General features: G+C 45.1%; 1 protein-coding gene across 1 annotated transcript; it reads right to left on the reverse strand.

Moving 5' to 3' along the window:
• Positions 1-248: 248 nt before the first annotated feature.
• mpp3a (MAGUK p55 scaffold protein 3a) lies at positions 249-14,448 on the reverse strand (the record flags this gene model as incomplete). Its single annotated transcript, XM_080510916.1, has 19 exons — positions 249-428; positions 1,636-1,764; positions 1,993-2,101; positions 2,189-2,282; positions 2,844-2,924; positions 3,074-3,229; positions 3,798-3,863; positions 5,821-5,862; positions 6,867-6,887; positions 7,761-7,825; positions 8,643-8,839; positions 9,602-9,676; positions 10,196-10,281; positions 12,114-12,195; positions 12,302-12,439; positions 12,525-12,605; positions 13,593-13,670; positions 14,184-14,302; positions 14,412-14,448. The coding sequence occupies 19 exons, from the start codon at positions 14,446-14,448 to the stop codon at positions 249-251; spliced, it is 1,836 nt and encodes a 611-aa protein (XP_080367042.1).
• Positions 14,449-17,749: the final 3,301 nt, after the last annotated feature.

Raw genomic sequence — 17,749 nt, forward strand, 5'->3', positions numbered from 1 at the left:
ACCTCGACTTCTGGAACATCAACCTGTTAACTTGTAGGGAACGGCTTCTGGTTCAGTCAAGTGGAGGAAACTCAGAAACTCCTCAAATAGGCCAGCAGGCCTTTTTCTTTTTTCTTTCTTTTTTTTTTTTTTTATTATTGGAAAGGATTTGAGCTCACGAGGAAAGGAGCAGTGCAGGATTTAGGCGAGTTCCTCTGGAAGGGATTGTGGGGGGGGGGGGGCAGTCTTTGGAGGCGAGTTGATATGTTTTAGGTCCGCACCCAGCCGAGAGGCACCCAGAAGGACTCGCGCTCCAGCCGCTCCAGAATCCCCCGCAGTTCGGCACAAGCACTGGCTGAGTCCTCCTTGATGAGGACTCGGTCCACCAAGTGTCCGTACTGCTGGTCGATCTGAATGGCCGACTGTCGCATCTCCTGGAGATCTTCATCCTGCGTTAAGGAGAACAATGAAAGGAGAAATGACTCAACTGAAACAAAAGAGGAATTAGAGCAGCGAGATCGGTGATTCTTATCTGAGGGTCACGCGCCCTCACCTGGGAAACTAGGTGGTTAAAAATAAAATCATTGGAGCATAACACGGCTGAACAGTCGATGTCAGGAATTCCATGGAATGTGAAATGAAAACCATGATTTCACTCTGCAGAAGAAGTTAGACTTAGAATACAAGATGTGAATTTCATTACATTGAGGACAATTAAGGACAAAAAAGTCCATGTGGGTTTTTTTTTGAGTTTTTTTTAATGTTTGTATGTGAAAAGATGAAGCCAAGATGGCTGACATGTCATGTCGCATCATTTTAATTTTAATTGAAGCAGAGATGTGAAGAGTTTTGGTTTGAATTCAAATGCAGGTAATTGAGCATGGAGGGGAATATTTTTGTTGTTTATCAATAAAGTTCCATCCATCCATCCAACCATCCATCCATCCACCTTTAAGTTGTTAAACCCAGCCAGCGTACCCGAAGGAGCCCATCCAGGTACACAGAGATCATGCAGACTTCCTGCAGAAAGGCCTCAAGGGCCAGCAGGTTCAAAGTATTAACTTTATGTGAGAATGCGGCAGAATTAAGAGCTGTTCCGCCATGACATGCTGCTCAGTTTTTCTTCTACATTTGCAATTTGTTTTTGCAACTTCTTTGCCAGCTCATGAATGGCTATATATATATTTTTTCTTAGATTTGACAAGAAAAGGGGGGAAAAAAAGAAAGTATCCCTGATAAACAAGTCGTTATAATATTATTGGCAGTGTCATTTTGCTGTTACGCAGATTTATGGCTGTAATAACTTGTGGTTAAAAAAAGGAGAATAAGGACAAACAAGTGAAGGTTGTGCCAAGTCTTTCTCCTAATAGGAACTTTTTCCATTATCCCAGATCATGATGTTTACCAGCTACTCTATCAATGTGAAAGGAGGACAGTAGAGTGTGTCTCGGCTTTGAACCTTCTGTACAGTTTTGTATTAGCATGTGTTTTTCCAGTTTTCTAACAATGTGTGTGAATAAAGTAGGTTATATAGAAGGATGGATGTATTATCATTATGGGTAAGTGGCGTAAAACAAAGATATGAAGGCGCTTGTATTTCAAGGTCAAAAGTTCTTTTACATTAGGAGACACTTGAAACGGATGCTGATGACTCACTGTAACGCGGCCGTGCTCCCCTCCTCCGGGTGAGGTGGCGGCGCTGCGGCGGCGTCTGCTCTCGGGAACTCTGGGTTTGACAAACACGACGTACGGCTTAAACTCCGCCGTCCGCAGCCTCCTGAGGGCCTGTTGTGGTGCAGGATTCACGTGCGAGGGAGGAAAACAAAGGTCAGGACAGCGACGGGAAATGTCACAGCCGATAATGCTGACCCTCTGCTCCAGCGAGCGGATGGGATCGCCCACTATCAGCCACTCAGACACTCAGTAAAATGATGCTGCCTGCAGACTGCATAACTCACCGCGGCACGATAATTCATTGAGAGGTCTCTGGATGGACATTAACCACAATCTTACCTCTGGCTGCACATCGACGATACACATCTTGTTCTTGGCCTGCACAGAGCGGATGGCCTCTATACTGGTGCCATATTGGTTCTCCTTGTACTCCCCGTGCTCTATGAACCTGCAGAACAAGAGGGGAAAAAACCTTCACTTCAACAACAATTCTTCACTGTCGACACAAGCGGGAACATCACCAGGTGAAACCCACTTGTTATTCAAAGCGTCTGTGTCGAACTGCTGCTTGGTGACAAAGTGGTACTCCACACCGTCCTTCTCGTGAGGTTTCTTGGGCCTGGTAGTGTCTGGAGGAACATGGTTGAGGGTCAGCTGTGTGTGTAACCAAGGGGCGTCAAACAAAAACATTTGGCCAAAAACAATTTATAGGGACCAATATGACCTGTTGCAAAGCTTAAAGAGGCCATATTATTCAAAATTCATATTTGTATATATAATTTGTATGTATAAGCAGCACAGTCGTTTAAATAAAGGGAGCAGTAATATCATCTTGTCCTGAGAAACTTCAGTTTTGACTTGAGCTGAAGAAAGCTGGTTGCAGAGAGAGTTCACCACCATGTCATTTGATGCAAAATGATTTAAGAAAAGACATAGTATGTTGCGCCAGGAGGAATCACTGAAAATGGCACATTTAAATGTTCCTCCTTTTTTTTGTGTGTAAATTTCAACTTTTAAAGATTTTGTAAAAAGATTTACAATTAAACCTGAATGCGCTTGTATTACTTTGCACTAAAGCAATGGGAAAAGCATTGGCCTCAGAGCTTGTATTTTGAAGTTTGTAGTTTTGGATCCCACTATTGGAAAGCTGAGTGGTAAAGGTTTGGAAAAATCTTTAAAAAGTGACTCACGTGGTACAGCTACTGCATATCGATGTGGGTTTTCAGCAATCACACGCTGTTTGAGTTCATTGATTCGTGCCCCGAGAGAACCTTTGGATATGTCCACAGGGCATTTAAGGCGTATGAGAAATAGGAAAGAAAAAAAAAAAAGTTCAAATTGTTGTAATACACACTTAAATCCACTAGATGTCACTGTCATTCCACGGAAGTTATTGTGCTGCTCAGGGTGTCAGCCTCACCAATCAGGACTACCAGCCGAGGCCTCTCGTTTGACCTCTGCTGATAGCGGGTCACCTCTTCGTAAGTGAGGAAATCAGGGTCCCCAGAATCAGAGCCCTCTCCTGAAGATCCCTGTCTGTCTTTACGACTCAGCCGGAAACTCCTCCGCAGACCGGCTACAGGCCAGAGGGTCAAAAAGAAAAGGGGACACAACGCAGACACAGGTCTTTGGTTAAATGCAGTGTACATTACAACCCAGAAACACAAATCAGAGATGACACAAATGTTAAATAAATACTGCAGGCGTGTTCTGGATAGATTAAAGACCAACCCACCGATTAACATGCATTAGAGCAACCTGAAGAAAAATGTCAACGGTGTGAAATATTAGCACAACTCTGAGTCAATTAGAAGTCATGCTTCAACTACACTTTAAACCACATGCAGATAATAAACCTGTACAGATAAAGAACGAAGCATGGTCTCTAGTCTGAGCAAGTCGGAGGACTTTTTTGCAGTACAAACGTGTTCGACTGATCCAAGATGAGTTCATCAATTTGAAGCATGCTGCTTTTCAACAAGGCTGATTCGGGACAGATAGGACAGCCTGGCCCTGGGAGACGCCACGTCCACAAGGCCACACACAGGGGTCTCCCATGATCAGGGCTGTCTGTACTTCCACCCCCTCCCCTCCCCTCCCCCTGTCAGTGGTGTGTACCTGCAGGAATAAACCGGGCACTGTACCTGAATAAAATTCCCAGGAAAACACCTGGCCACAGGAGGGCGCCACCGCTTTACACTTAGGAGAGACTATAACTGGCGTTAGAGCATCACACACCCCAGCCTCACACCTCCACACAGGGTGAACGAGCAACAAACGTGCCTGGTTGAGTGTGCAATGCGTCCAACGCAGCGGGGGGCCCTCATGAGGGGTTGGTGGCGGGGAGGAGGATGCTGGGGTTTTGTTTTGGGGGTTTTTTTTTGGGGGGGGGGGGGTGGGTGGGTGGGGGCAGCAGCAGCAGCGGGGCAGTTCGATGGATGCAGGGCAGGTGAAAGGAAGGAGGAGGAGGAGGAGGCGTCCAAACACTGCTCAGGGTGGGAGGATGAGGGAGAAGGCAGGGTGGGGATGGGGGGGGTGGGTTGGGAGGGGGGGTTAAAAGCTCCAAGCAGATCAGCAGGATGCACACACACTGCTTGTACAGGTCCTTTTGCATCACGGTCAGAATGTGAGGCCCTCGGCTGTGTTTATGTCGCTCCTCGTGCTCATCGTCATTCCAGCAGCTCGCAGAATGAGGCGGAGGGGGAGTGGGGGGGGGGGGGGTCAGTGGTAGGTTAAAGGGAACCGACATACTCACTCAATCTGATATGTATGGTAATTCTAACATTTTCATTCAAACATTCAAACAACCTAATTTCTTGAGTTGGGTTGTAAAATCTGGGTTTTAATGATACATTTCAAGTAATATAAATTATGTTAATCATTTGCCTCTGCTAAATGGCTTTGTCTTCTGTTAGGGTCTCAACAATGGATCCTTCGCTGGGATTAGAACTCATATTTAGAGTTTAGCACTAGATTTAATGTTGTCCTTGTTACATTTTAATCAATACTCATGCCGGAAGGTACAGCTCCACTAAGTGGTTCAGTAACTGCTTTGTGGGCTAACTTTTGAGGTAACCGTGTGGATGATTGGCAAAAAACGTTGCAGCTACATGGAACCGTGTTGTCTTGTGGACAATTTAAGGACGTCTGAATGCTGCCTGGACCAAACACGTGATTTGTAGAAACTCTGTATCCTTGCAGTTCATCTTGATTGAGGGACGTAACAGAGGCTGCTGCTATAGGGAATTCTGAGCTGGAAAAAAAAAATCCTAATCTAACATGCATTGTGCAGGATTTGGCTCAGCAGACGGTTGTTGTGGTTGTTATGTCACAGAATAACACTTCGAAGCATGATTGCATGTTTTTAAAGACTTGATCTTCAGGGATCAACTTAAGGGTGGTAAAGAAAAGAAAAGAAAAAAAAAACACCAAAAATTAATGAAAAAAAAAATTCCAACTGCAGAGTATCTGCAAAAATCCCAGAACTTATTTGTATAAGTGATAAAAATGTTATCTAATTAGGCGACAACTAAATTCCTGCTCTTGCCTGAACCAGTCAATGACACCAACAGTGTGAATGTAGCTTAATGCTGTAAGTAAACACCGTCTGAGAACTTCCTGTTATTCATCATCCTGAGAAATTTATATGTAAACAAATCAGTTTTTCTGTTTTGCCGACTGCACAATCTGTTTGTTTGGACTGTGTATTTTGATAACTGACGCTCTGCACCCCACCTCACCCTCCACCCCCCCTCGAAATGCGTCTTAACTCCTAATTATGCAGCGCGGTCTCTGAAGAGGCAGAGCTGTTACTGGCACCTGCAGAAGTGGCAGACGCTTCGTCCTACACATTTCCCTACATTTTTTTTTTTTTTTTTAATTACAATCTTCAACACTGTAGTAATTTAATACGTCTTCATCCTCATCCAGGTCACTGGATTTCTCTTCTCTGGCACCTACTTTGAAGAATGACTTTCTCTTGCAACCCGCCCCCCCCCCCCTCCTCCTCTTATCCTTTAACCCCTGGGCTCCCAGGTGGGTCGACCCCCACAAGCAGTCATTCCGACACCAAGCCCAAAGCACCGAGGGAAGCAGTGCACAGCCAGGCTGCGACAGGCAAAGAGCAGAGAGGGAGAAGGAGGTGGAGAAAGATGTGCACGCTCTCACCTATGTACTGTCCATTGAAATAGCCCTCACAGTCACAGTCCTCTGTAAGGAGGCAAGCAGGGAAAAGAGGGGGGGTAAGCACAGGGTGAGCGACCTGGAAGAGTTGAGGAATAAAGAGGAGGGTGGGGGGGGGGGGGGGGGGGGGGGGGCCGGGGGGGTAGGCGGAGGAGAGGGCCGGACGAGCAGGAGGAGCAGCCGAGAGGTAATGACGGAGGCGGCAGCCACTAACGGAGGCTCCATACAGAGATCTGAGAAGGAGGGAGAGAAGTCGACGGCTCCGTCGTCGTGCGTGAGACCAGCTGTGAAAACCGAGCCTCTGGAAACCACACATGTAAACACACACGGCTTCGACAAGAGACGCACGGCTCAGGTACAAACTCGTTCTTAACTCCTAAACCATGAAAAGGTGTCAGGAAAAACAGACGAGTGGAAAAAACAAAGAGCACATGGCAAAACAAAGAAGAGGATGGCAGCCGGAAACAGGAAGAGGGGGAGACGAGCCACTGTTATCTGTAACAACCTCTGCTTGGTTTTGCTGAAGTCTCCAGGGATGTTTCTGTGACTGCATGTTACCTGCTACAGCACACACACACACACACACACACACACACACACACACACACACACACACACGCACACGCGCACGCACACACACGCACACGCACATACGTGCACACAGTCAAGCCGCACAAAGGATCTCTATTCTGGTCTGGTACACTAACAGCAGGAGGGGAGGAATTAAGCTGCCAGTAGGAGGAATCCCAAACGCACACCCCACTCGTCCACATGCACGCTCTCCACACACATGCTTCACTTTGCTGTTACCATGCACACTACACCCTCACATGATCACACGCTCTCCTCAAACATGCACCCCTTGCTCACACACTCATACGTGAACGCATACACACACACACGCGCAGGTTTTCAGGCCTCATGGACTCCTTTTCTTTTCTTTGTGTATTCTGCGTGTTTGGATGTTTTCACAAGTTTATTGCTGCTGGGTGTGTGTGTATGTGTGTGTGTGTGTGTGTGTGTGTACCCACCTTTATCACATCCTTGGTCGTCTGACACAGTATGCAGCAAGGGGAAATCAGAGAATGGAGCGTTATTCATAAGAACAATAAGGGACATGTTATTTTGCATCTGTAGAAATCGATGACAGCGGAGCAGGAGGCTTTGGAGACTCTAAAAATAAAGATTGCGTCATTGAGCTGACGTCACTGAGAGACGAGGAGGGGGACCCACATTTAAAGGCTCCTGCTGAGACTTTGGAGGATTTAAAAAAGAAAAAAGGAGTGAGGGAGCTGGAGGAGTGTGGCGGGAGGCCGAGACAGAAGAGTCTCCCGCGGGTTTGCTGCTGCGTGGCGTAGCAGGGCTAGCTGCCATATTGCTAAGCTCTTGTTGTCTCCCCATGGCTCAGGCCTAATCGGATCGCCCGTGGCTTATGCGCCACGAAGAGCCACCGCTTCACATTATCCACTCACCTGGCTGTTTGCACGCCTGCCCTGCAGCATGCCACGAGAAAGTGAGAAGCGCAATGTATTGTTGCGGCTTTGTCTCTCGGCGGATGGCTGCTGTTACACTGTCTGGATCTGCTTAAGCCGAGCTCGCGGCGTGCTCACCGGCCAGATGGACTAAACATGAAAGGGATTAATTCATATCTGTGATCCCTCCCCTCCGTCTCCATGGCCCTCCATGCCTCCCTCTCATCCCTTTTAAAAACATGTCTACACTGCAGCATTTAGACGCCAGCCGATGGCTACTAATGGCTGTGAGAATGCCAATTAAATGCCAGAGCAGGTCTGTGTATATCAGCAATGCTGCGTTCATCCAGCAGGGATGTTGTTGTACTGGAACGACACAGACTGGATGCATTAGTACACCGAAGTGGGCTGCAGGTAGTGAAGTGATGCAGTGAAGTCCTAGCAGACACTTACACGCAGGCTTTCTGGGCGATTTTGGATTCGGGAGCGTGCCCATTTTCATCCTGTAGGCCAGTCGCCTGGAGGAATGCGCAGCAGAGCAAAGAGCCAAAGAGGATAAAAGCAGAGTCATCAAGAGAGAAAAGAAAGCAAGCAAAAAGTATGGAGGGAATACAAAGACGTGGACATGAGAGGCAGAGAAACATAAATAATGGACTGACTATGAGACAAAAGGGTTGCTGGTCTCTATCTGTAACTGAACTGTGCCACTTCTTTAACATGTCTTGCCTCCTTGGCCATATTGTGTCTGCAGAAACATCAGCAGTCGCCTCACATTGAGTCCCATGTCCAGTAAACCTGTTCAGTAATCCTTTCATGGCCAGTAAACCCAAGAGCACGTCATGATGAAGCCCTTCTCTCATTTGTCTGGAATGTCACACAGAGCTCAATGTTCCGCACAAGTGCACAGTTGTGTCCCAAAGATCGCTCGTATTTAAAACACACAGGGTTTAGGCGTTTCTGACCTGTATTTGTGTCTGTGTTCAGGCTGCGGTTATTAATCCAACAGACGCTGCAGTGTTTGGCAGGGATCGCCCAGCCTGCTGAGATCATCTTACTGACAGATTATGACACTTACAGTACCAGCATGCGCCTATTCAAGGCTGCCTTTCAATATGTTGTTTTTTTTTGCCGCGCTGATTTGATGCTCTATCTAATCATATTTGACCCCTCAAAGTGGAACACATGAATGTGGATTTAAGAGATTACAAATGGCTGGGTGAAATAAATATCGGTGGCGTGCGGATGAGAGGGTCGGTCTCTCCGGGAGTGATGGGTTTACACCACGGGGGAGTTTGTTTTCACCGGGGGTTTCACTGCCTCGCCCTCGCCCCTCACCTCTCCTGGAACTGTTTGGAGGGGATGAGTCCCGCCCGCAGGTTGCTGTCTCCCACTCGCTTCGCCTGCCACCACGTGTGGTCGTCCTGCGTCACCACCTGCAGGATGTCGCCCCGTTTGAAAGGAAGTCCCGCCTCTTGACAGGGCGTGGCCTTGTCCTCCAGCGGGATGTAGTCGAACAAGGCTCTCACGTAAACCTGCAATCAAACGCAGAACGTTGGATCAAACAGTGAATTCAAAATGGGATTTGTAGACCTGAGAAACCTCCCATGACTTTATAGGTTGAAGGCTCCTGCTTTGGCGGACACGTCCGCTCTCACCAACATGAGTTTGATTTGTGAGAAACATTACAGTGAAGCCACAGGAGAGGAAGGCGACATGCAAAACTTGAAACACCATGAAGAGTCATTTCTACTCAAATGAGCTCAATATGAGCATATAATAACACAGAATATATCACAGTTCAAATAATTTTCTGTTTCTGTTCTGCACCAGTTTTATGTCAAATAGATTATTTAAAAGAAAAAAAAAAACTGGTCATCCATGTATGGATGTATATATAATGAATCCCGTACAGAATCCCAGTTTGTTTTGTCTCAACATTTTGCAGAAAATCAAACAAAGACTCAGGTGAAGCTATTCTGCTTCCCCTGCAGAAGGTGTGTTTCCATGAACATCTATTGATGATAAAGCTTGATGAGTTCTAAACATTCAGATCATTCGACGTAGTCCAGAAACCCGTGTTGTTTCAGCTTCACAAAATGAAATATGACACCTTGGAGTTGGTGGAAGAATCTGTGACACATATTGATGCTTTACAGAAAATGTATCTGAATTTGACGAATGGGGTGAAATTGAAATTGTTGAAATATTAAGATTAACAAAAGTCATGGGGAGCCAGCTGAGGATGTGATCTTCTGCTTCTACTGCGCTCCCTTTCACACTGAATGAAAACCTACCTTGCTCTCCTTCAGGCGGTCCTCTTCCTTAATGGCAGGGATTATCTTCAGAGTGATGGACCCCTGGGACTGGGACTGCATCACAGACACGATGAAATAAAGGAGAGAGGAAGATGAGTGCAGCTTAAAATGAAAGACAAACACAGGTTGCGTTATCATCGACCGCACGCGCTGATGTGGACTTTACTTTAAACCTCGTGGGTCTGAGCTGATCTTTGCACATGTAACTTTAAGAAATTTGTAATGATTCTCATTTATCTGTGGATGAAAAGGCTCTTAAAGAATTTAAAGTATTGGGTATTATTGATTCTGTATATATGTCAACATGTTAAAATGAAGAAACCTGTGGTGTGTTGAGGGTGTTGTGTTTACTTTCAACTGCAGCTCAACAATGATCACAATTTTACCTTTTATATTCTGACCCTTTGTTGAGTCAGAAACCTAAATGATGTCCTTCAAATAAAAAATAGTTGTCTAAGAGGTGGAAAAAAGTGCTGTGCTCGTTGACAGAAACCCTCCTCAGCTTCTGCATTGCTCAGATTACATGAGTACGGCTGTATTTCTGCAGAGCAGCAGTAGTTTGGTCTGTCTTACCAGCAGCTGACTGATCTCATCAGGCCTCTTGTGGATCACAGAGACTCCGTTCACCTCCCTGAGTTCATCTCCGACATGGACCAAACCTGCAAGGAGGAGGAGGAGGAGGAGGAGGAGGAGGAGGAGGAGGAGGAGGAGAAGCAGAGACAGCATGAAGAAGCATCTATGTCATTGGAAGAGACTTTGGTCTGCTTCCCGCGTCTTTAGGGTTTATCTGTCCTATCTGATCGCATTGTTGTGAGAACCACTGATAAGAGCTGTTTTGCTGGAGCTGCAACAATGAAACCAAAGGCAGAGAGGAGGCGGGTCGATACGCTTTTCCCCCCTCAACACAGTCATACAATAATGTGAGTGTTTAGCAGATCTACAGCACAGAAATCTCCCGATAGCGTCTGTCTCCACCCCGACCGTTTTCCATCATTTGACGCAGCAAGAAAACACAGGAAGGCATGAATGATTAATGGCTGCGGACACTGATTCACAGACAAACCTGCACGTGGGCAGATATTTACATGGTAACACAATTGAAAGGATCTTCTCTATTTTGCGTGTAATTGATTCTCACCAGCAGAAAGATTTGAGTTTCAAAAAGAAAACTCACATAAACTTCAGCAATTGTAAACATACTGCTAGTCATCAGTTACAAACCTGTCACTGCGAAAATAGCTTCACAGCAACATGTTTAAATGAATCAATTCCAAACTGCGATGGGCGTTCAACAGGAAATAATACATTTGTGTTGTGAATGAAGATGATGTTTTAATTAGAGGTTGTTTTCATTCTGCAGACAATCAAAGAGGGCCAATGACATTTAACGTGACAATGCCTTGAATGATAAAAAAAAAAGTGTTTTTGCTGCAGCACATTGACAATGATGTAGTTAGTATGCCAGGCCATGGGAGGTTCGCTGCAGCTTGTTTTTGTAACGAAATCTTACAGATCCGTGTGCGAAGAACGATATGCTACAAACGCACCCAAATGCTACAAACGTGCCCAAAATTCATATGGACAGATGACGAATCAGGAGTCTCAACTACCAATATGGAGTTATACTATTATGGGGTTTGTTTACACGCGCACAAGCAGAAGGCTTCAGCTCCAGATAATGCTAAAGATAAGACCTGACTCAAAGAAGAGGATGCTTCTGATGCCGACACTGGAAGGATGTGTACTTACTAGTTCAAAAACATGGACTTTAGTTCTGTAATAATTATATAATATATAGTATATAGCAGTGGCGGACCGTTTGGGCCTTCAAGGCTTCTCTGCACGCCTAAAAAAAGATCTGAATCACAGATTGATATTGATTATATGTTGTCCATGAATACTTATTAAATAATTCAAAATGGTTCTTCTCATCGCTTCTCCCCCGGCTGCGTTGCCTCCAGACACATACTTCTATATTACTTCTATCTATACTTGCAGCACTCTGAGCGCACGGAAGTCCAGTACAATTTACTAGCGCTCACTACAAACTCAATGGCAGGATTCAGGATTATATTATTTGCCATATCATATTATTTTCAAGACCACGAAAAGCTGATGTCTGTCTCCCTCCTCGACCCCCAGAAGTTTCGGGAAAAGCAGCCGCGATTTTGTGCAGCTGCAGCAGGAGAAGAGACATGAACCTGGATATTTTTCATTTGTAAAGGTATTTATTCTGACTATACCAGTATCTATGTGATGCACAGGCTCTTTACAATGCATTTCTACATGGTAACATGTGTTTTGTAGCCATAAAAAAGTTATTGAGGGGTGGATTGACTCAGACCAGCACTACTGAAGGCCGAGGTCTGAAATGCATGGCCCGCCACTGGTGTATAGTTATATTATAGTTGGAGATTATGCTGTTTTCATCGTGGTTACCCCCAGCTATGAGACTAGAAATTCATCAGAAAGACCTAAGAGAGTAACGTACCACTTCGATCTGCCGCACCTCCTCTCATAATCCGTGCTACGATCACTGCTCCAGTGGCTTCGTCGCGCCTGATGGTGGCTCCCTGGAGTGCAGACAAATAGATGGGATCATTAACAGAAGAGAGCAAAGGTCTCGCTTCTATAATCCCTCACTCGAGCATCCACCTCTCCCCACGGCTCCCAGCTCACCAGAGGCTCCTTGTTCTTCACCAGACGGACGATCTTCACCGACTCCTCTTCCAGCTCGTCCTCAAAGTCGTCGGGCAGCGGCGGCAGCACGGGGTCAAAGTTCTTCTGGGCCACGGTGTCGTGTACAGAGAGAACGGCCTGACGGGAGGCAGAACAGACTTGGTGAGGGGATTGGAACCAGGGGTTCATGCTTAAAGACTGGCGCAGTAGCTGGACGGTTTACCTTCAGGTGTGGAGATGTCAGGAGGTGCAGCAGCTCCTTCTCCTCCATGCTCATCGGGCCGCTCTGCAGCTCCTCAGCCACCTGGAACACAACAACACATAATCCCTCAGCCTCCGGCAGAACAATCACAGACAAATGCATGGACATGCACGCCGAAGAAGATAAGTAACAAGCAGCTAAGGTCAGCAATCCCCCACCACCACCACCACCACCCCCCAACCGATAACTGGTGGGAGGCGGGCAGAAGCAGCAGGATGTGGAGCTTCATTAGATGCGCGGCGGGATGAGTCTGCACTTTGAGAGCATTAAAAATTCATTTTTGATACCTGCATTGCTTCGCTGTCAGCGCTAAGTCACAGTGACTGACCGCTGCGCCCGAGTGGAAAGTCATTTATTCTGTGCGTCTGTGTGCGGAAGTGCTTTTCAAACTGTTATGGTGAGAAAAATCTCTTTTCATTTGCAAGTCAAATGTAGTCTGGTCTGTGGACGGTGTGAAAGCACAGGGACGATCCAGCGGATCGAGAGACAGGACGTTGCAGTTGCTCGTTGTCCGCCATCTTTTTCGGTACTGCTGCCTAAGTACATGCTGGATAACTCGCTGCCTTGCCTGCTGCTCATACTGGCCTTATGAAAAACCACTTAGAAACTCCAGCACTGTACAAATGTGCTGTTGCTCCATTGTTTTTGTTGTGAACAAGTCGGTTAGCGGGGCGGGATTTCCACTTTCATTCTGGAATCAATCAATACGCCGGATTTATACTTGGTCATGCTTTTTTCTTCTCACTGGTCAATGTTCATTTCAGGTGATTGCAAACCCAAATGAGCAGCTGTCCAGGCGGTTTGGTCTGCTCTCAAAAGTGCAGTGTGAAAGCAAACCAAATGAAGGTGTGGACACTTTCAGCATGCCCCACCCAATCGAACCGAAACCCTGGACTATCCTGGTGTGAAAGCACTTTAAGACTAAAACTACAAAGACAGCATGAATAACTCATGTTACTAATTGTAACTTTTTACACAGGGCCATCAGTAAAAACAGTACGTGTGAGAGTGTGTGTCTGTTTAACTTACATCCTCAGCCAGAGAAGAGGCGCTGTGCAGGACCGGTGTCGGACTCTGTCGTTCATACTGTCTCAGTTTTTCATGAATCTGTGAGAAACACATGAGGATAAAGTTTCAATTGAAAAAGTTAATACATTTATTCAAGTTAGGAAATATATTGGAGGAAAAGAAATGAGAGCTGCTCTGTCACAAAGTCAACGTCTGATGTACTCCACAGATAAAAATCAGAACAGCGACATTGCTTCAGGTGGCTCTGTTTGAGCCTCCTTTGAATACACGGTATAAAAAACAACAAAATCCTTTTCAGATGTTTAAATTACATCATGAAATAGTCTATTACAGTGATCTGCAACCTTTGGCTCTTCAGCTCCTCTGGAGTGGCTCCCTGAAGCTTTTAGAAAACGTCATAAAAATAAACATTTTGCATTCACTTTTATTTGATTTGCATTGCACACTGATTTATAAAAAAATCAGTGTGCAATGCAAATCAAATGTTAGGAAATGAGCTTCCACATCACTCAATATCAAAAAGCGACTTCCATCCCCACCGGTAACAGTTCGGGACGGGTTTTCTTCATTTGACTGGTGAGCGCCGCTCACCTTCATGAGATATCCCAGACTCCTCTCACTGAAGACGTCTTTGAGGAACACCATGTCCTCTTTGTGGTTCGCGTCGGGCCGCAGCTGAGAGGTCAGCAGGGCCAGAGTTTCGTGGAGCCCTGCGGACGACAGCGGTGAGAAATGCCATCAGGTACGTTAACGTGAACAGATGGAGCCCGGCGGGCCTCCAGCAGTATGGACGGTTGCGTGCAGAGCAGCTTGTCTTACCCGCTCCTGCTGTGAGTACCGGCATGGCTTCTTTCATGGGTCAGTGAGGCGAGGAGGGGAAACCTGCGAGGGGCGAGATTGAGGAAAACTATCATTAGCACTTCTGCATATTCCACGCATCTTTCTGCGTAATTTAACTGCCTCGGAGGAGTAAATAAAAACATTCCAGCTTGGAAACTGAGATGAAAAGAAGGGTAATGGTGTGTTTGGTGTGTGTGAACATGTAGGCTTGGTGTGAAAGCACCCACAGGCCCATGTTGGGTAATTACAGCCGTACGTCATCTTGTCAGCTTCATGCAATAAATCCGGGCCACAATTTCCATTCTGCCTCGTCTGTGAGCGTGTAGGTGTGTGAGTCTGCCCGGGTTATAGAGCAGCACTACTAAGATAAACAGTCACTGCTGGTACTATTAATCACACCAACTCTCACCAGGGCTTCTGAGGCTTTGAGTCAGTGTGTGTGAGAGAGAGCAGCAGAGTGGGGCACAAACCCGTAGGAAACAAACGCTGTGCCATAAATATCACAGCTGCTGACAGTCGAGAAAAACTGATCTGAAGCTAAGCTTATACCGTGTTTACGATACAGTGAAATGTAAGAGTGTCGTGCTCTTTGAAGAAGTACACCTACATTTTGAAAAATTCGACAATCAGTAAACTATGCCATGTTTTGCACTGCCTCCTCATCCAAGATGCAGTGAAATGTGCTGTCCTGTTCTTTAACTGCCGAAATCTGCCCAAAGGCCAGCAGTTAGTTAGCGAGCTTTATTTACTGGAGTGATTTCTCATTTGATGGCAAACTCGCCATCCAATGCTCAGTTTTGGGTCTTGTTTTTGTCTGTTACTTATTTTAAACAGGGTACAGATATTTTAGTATAGTTTTAGCAGAATGTATACTACCCATCTACCTAAACCCTGTTTATTGTAATAGCACTTCATACCACAAGAGGGTACAGTGAGTTTAGATTTTGTCTCTAGAAAGAATAAGAAACTTAAGACGATGGATGTCAGATAAATAATTTTCAAAGTTTCGTTTAAATCAAAGGTTATTAAACCTCAGCTTTACCCAGTGATGATTCTTCTACTGTTCCTACTGCAGCCTGACGCTTGTTCATTAACAGTTGGGCTTGTTGTTGCAGATTTACTAAAAGTGTCTATGTATTCATTATTTATTCAGATTCATGAAGTGTGGCTGCCTCCCTATTCAGCTTCCTATTCCATTCATCAGACATTGCACCGCTTAGCTAATCCAGTTAGTGACATTCAAACAGCTAAATATTGTTTTCGGTTCCCGCACCACTGGTAGATGATATGCCACAATACATACTGATTACTGTTGAGATAGACTTCAGAGTGTTAGCAGAACTGTTATCTGATCTGACAGCCCGGCACAGCATCATCATACATGTTTGCATACACAGATCAGAGAGAGGAAGAGAGAAAGAGAGAGGAAGAGAGAAAGAGAGAGAGAGAGAGAGAGAGAGAGAGAGAGAGAGAGAGAGAGAGAGAGAGAGAGAGAGAGAGAGAGAGAGAGAGAGAGAGACATTTAGCATGACTGCAGCACAGACTGCTCCATTATTGCAGGCCTGAACAATCAATAATTCTGTCACTCTACTCAATATTTGCCATATTTCCTCAGTGGAAACCTGAGTCAATAAGAAAGAAACCACAGACTCCCTTGTGCCACACTCATAAAACAGGAGACACAATGAAGAGTGAGCATTGGTACATACAGTATTTACAGTGAAAATGACCATTTATGGTTTATAATCTTGATTATCTTTCCTGTGTCTGTGAACACACAGGAATTATCAAGAATTATTTTTTATTCGATACTTGACAACACTCTACATATGTTTTGTGTTTATCCAACTAAGCGAGAGCTAGACTGCTTGTCATCACCAAATGAAACCCGAGGTTTCTCTTCCGCGCTATAGCCAGGCGGACAAAGGATCACAGTTCTGTCGAACCTCGTATCCCTTTAAATTTGAGCAGTAATGACTTCAGAAACTTTTTTAATGACAAAATTCTAACTATTAGGGATGAATTTGAAGACACACTCTCCAAATCTAATTAACCCCATCTTCTTCAGACTGGTCCATAGAATTTGATATACCAAGATCAACCTCCATAAACCAAAAACATGTCTAATAGATTCAATCCCGACTAAACTGTTTAAAGACATTTCTCCCTTGATTAGTAACCAATACTAAATCAAATCAATCTATCTTCAATAACATGATATATTACAGCTCATCCAGGCTTTTAAAGACATAAAAGCCTGGATGAGCTGTAATTTTCTGCTTCTGAACTCAGATAAAACAGAAGTTATTATATTTTGCCCAATAAATGTCCTGATTGATGGTGCAGATGTGGTGAGGAATGTGAGAGTTTCTTTGTCTTGTAGTCTCTTTGGATTGGGTTTAAAACTCATACTTATTTTACTAAAAGACACATTCTGTAACAAATTATTTTTTTTAAATGTAAATGTAAATGTAAATGTAAATGTAATGGAGGCATCTCATGAATTGAGGCAGTGAACTCTTAGTGAAACAGTAGCTGAGACAGATGTCATTCTATTTGATCCGTGCGTGATAGAAAAATATCCAGCCGAAGTCGGGATGGGTCATACAGAGACTGGATAAATCCTACTTTCATCACAATATATAAACCAGAGCCTAAAGCATAAAGCAGCAAATATTCTCAAATATGTTTATTATGTGCATAATGTGGGAGTTAACAGATGTGAGGCAAACTGAGTAATACCACTAAGGACCTTTGAGGGGCAGTGTTGAGCAGCATTCCTCATGTGCGACCAGCGAAGATAACAAAGACTGTAACTTGGAAGACAAAAGAAATGAGGATCCCTTCGAGCAAGGCATGTACGGATGGATGTGGATACAAAGAACTCTACAACATGACCACTCATGTTCCCACCCTCACTTTCACAGGCCAGATGACTTTGCAGGGTCTAAAGCCGAAAAACATGAGCACAGTGCCACAGTAGGAGCAACCTGAAATTCTCCAAATCAATTCTATTTCATTAAGGTATTCACACTACCTGCAACCTGCTCGTTTGCGAGACAATTCCTTCTTTTACCTATTCCAAACACGTCTCTCATACAGTATCTTTAAACTGCAGAACTCCACCAAATATTTTCTGCCTCTGCAGGCTTCCTCCTCCTCCTCCTCCTCCTCTTCCACTTCTTCTTCTTCTTTTTTGTTACTTATCCTGAAGCATTTCTAAAAAGTATCTGCATGCTTTGATGGTTCACGATCAGAATATGATTAACCCCAGCAGGGATTGAGACGGGAGGCGGCGATGAGCCCATGAATAATGA

The sequence above is a fragment of the Blennius ocellaris genome (assembly GCF_963422515.1).
Source record: "Blennius ocellaris genome assembly, chromosome: 16".
NCBI classification, from domain to species: Eukaryota; Metazoa; Chordata; class Actinopteri; order Blenniiformes; family Blenniidae; genus Blennius; species Blennius ocellaris.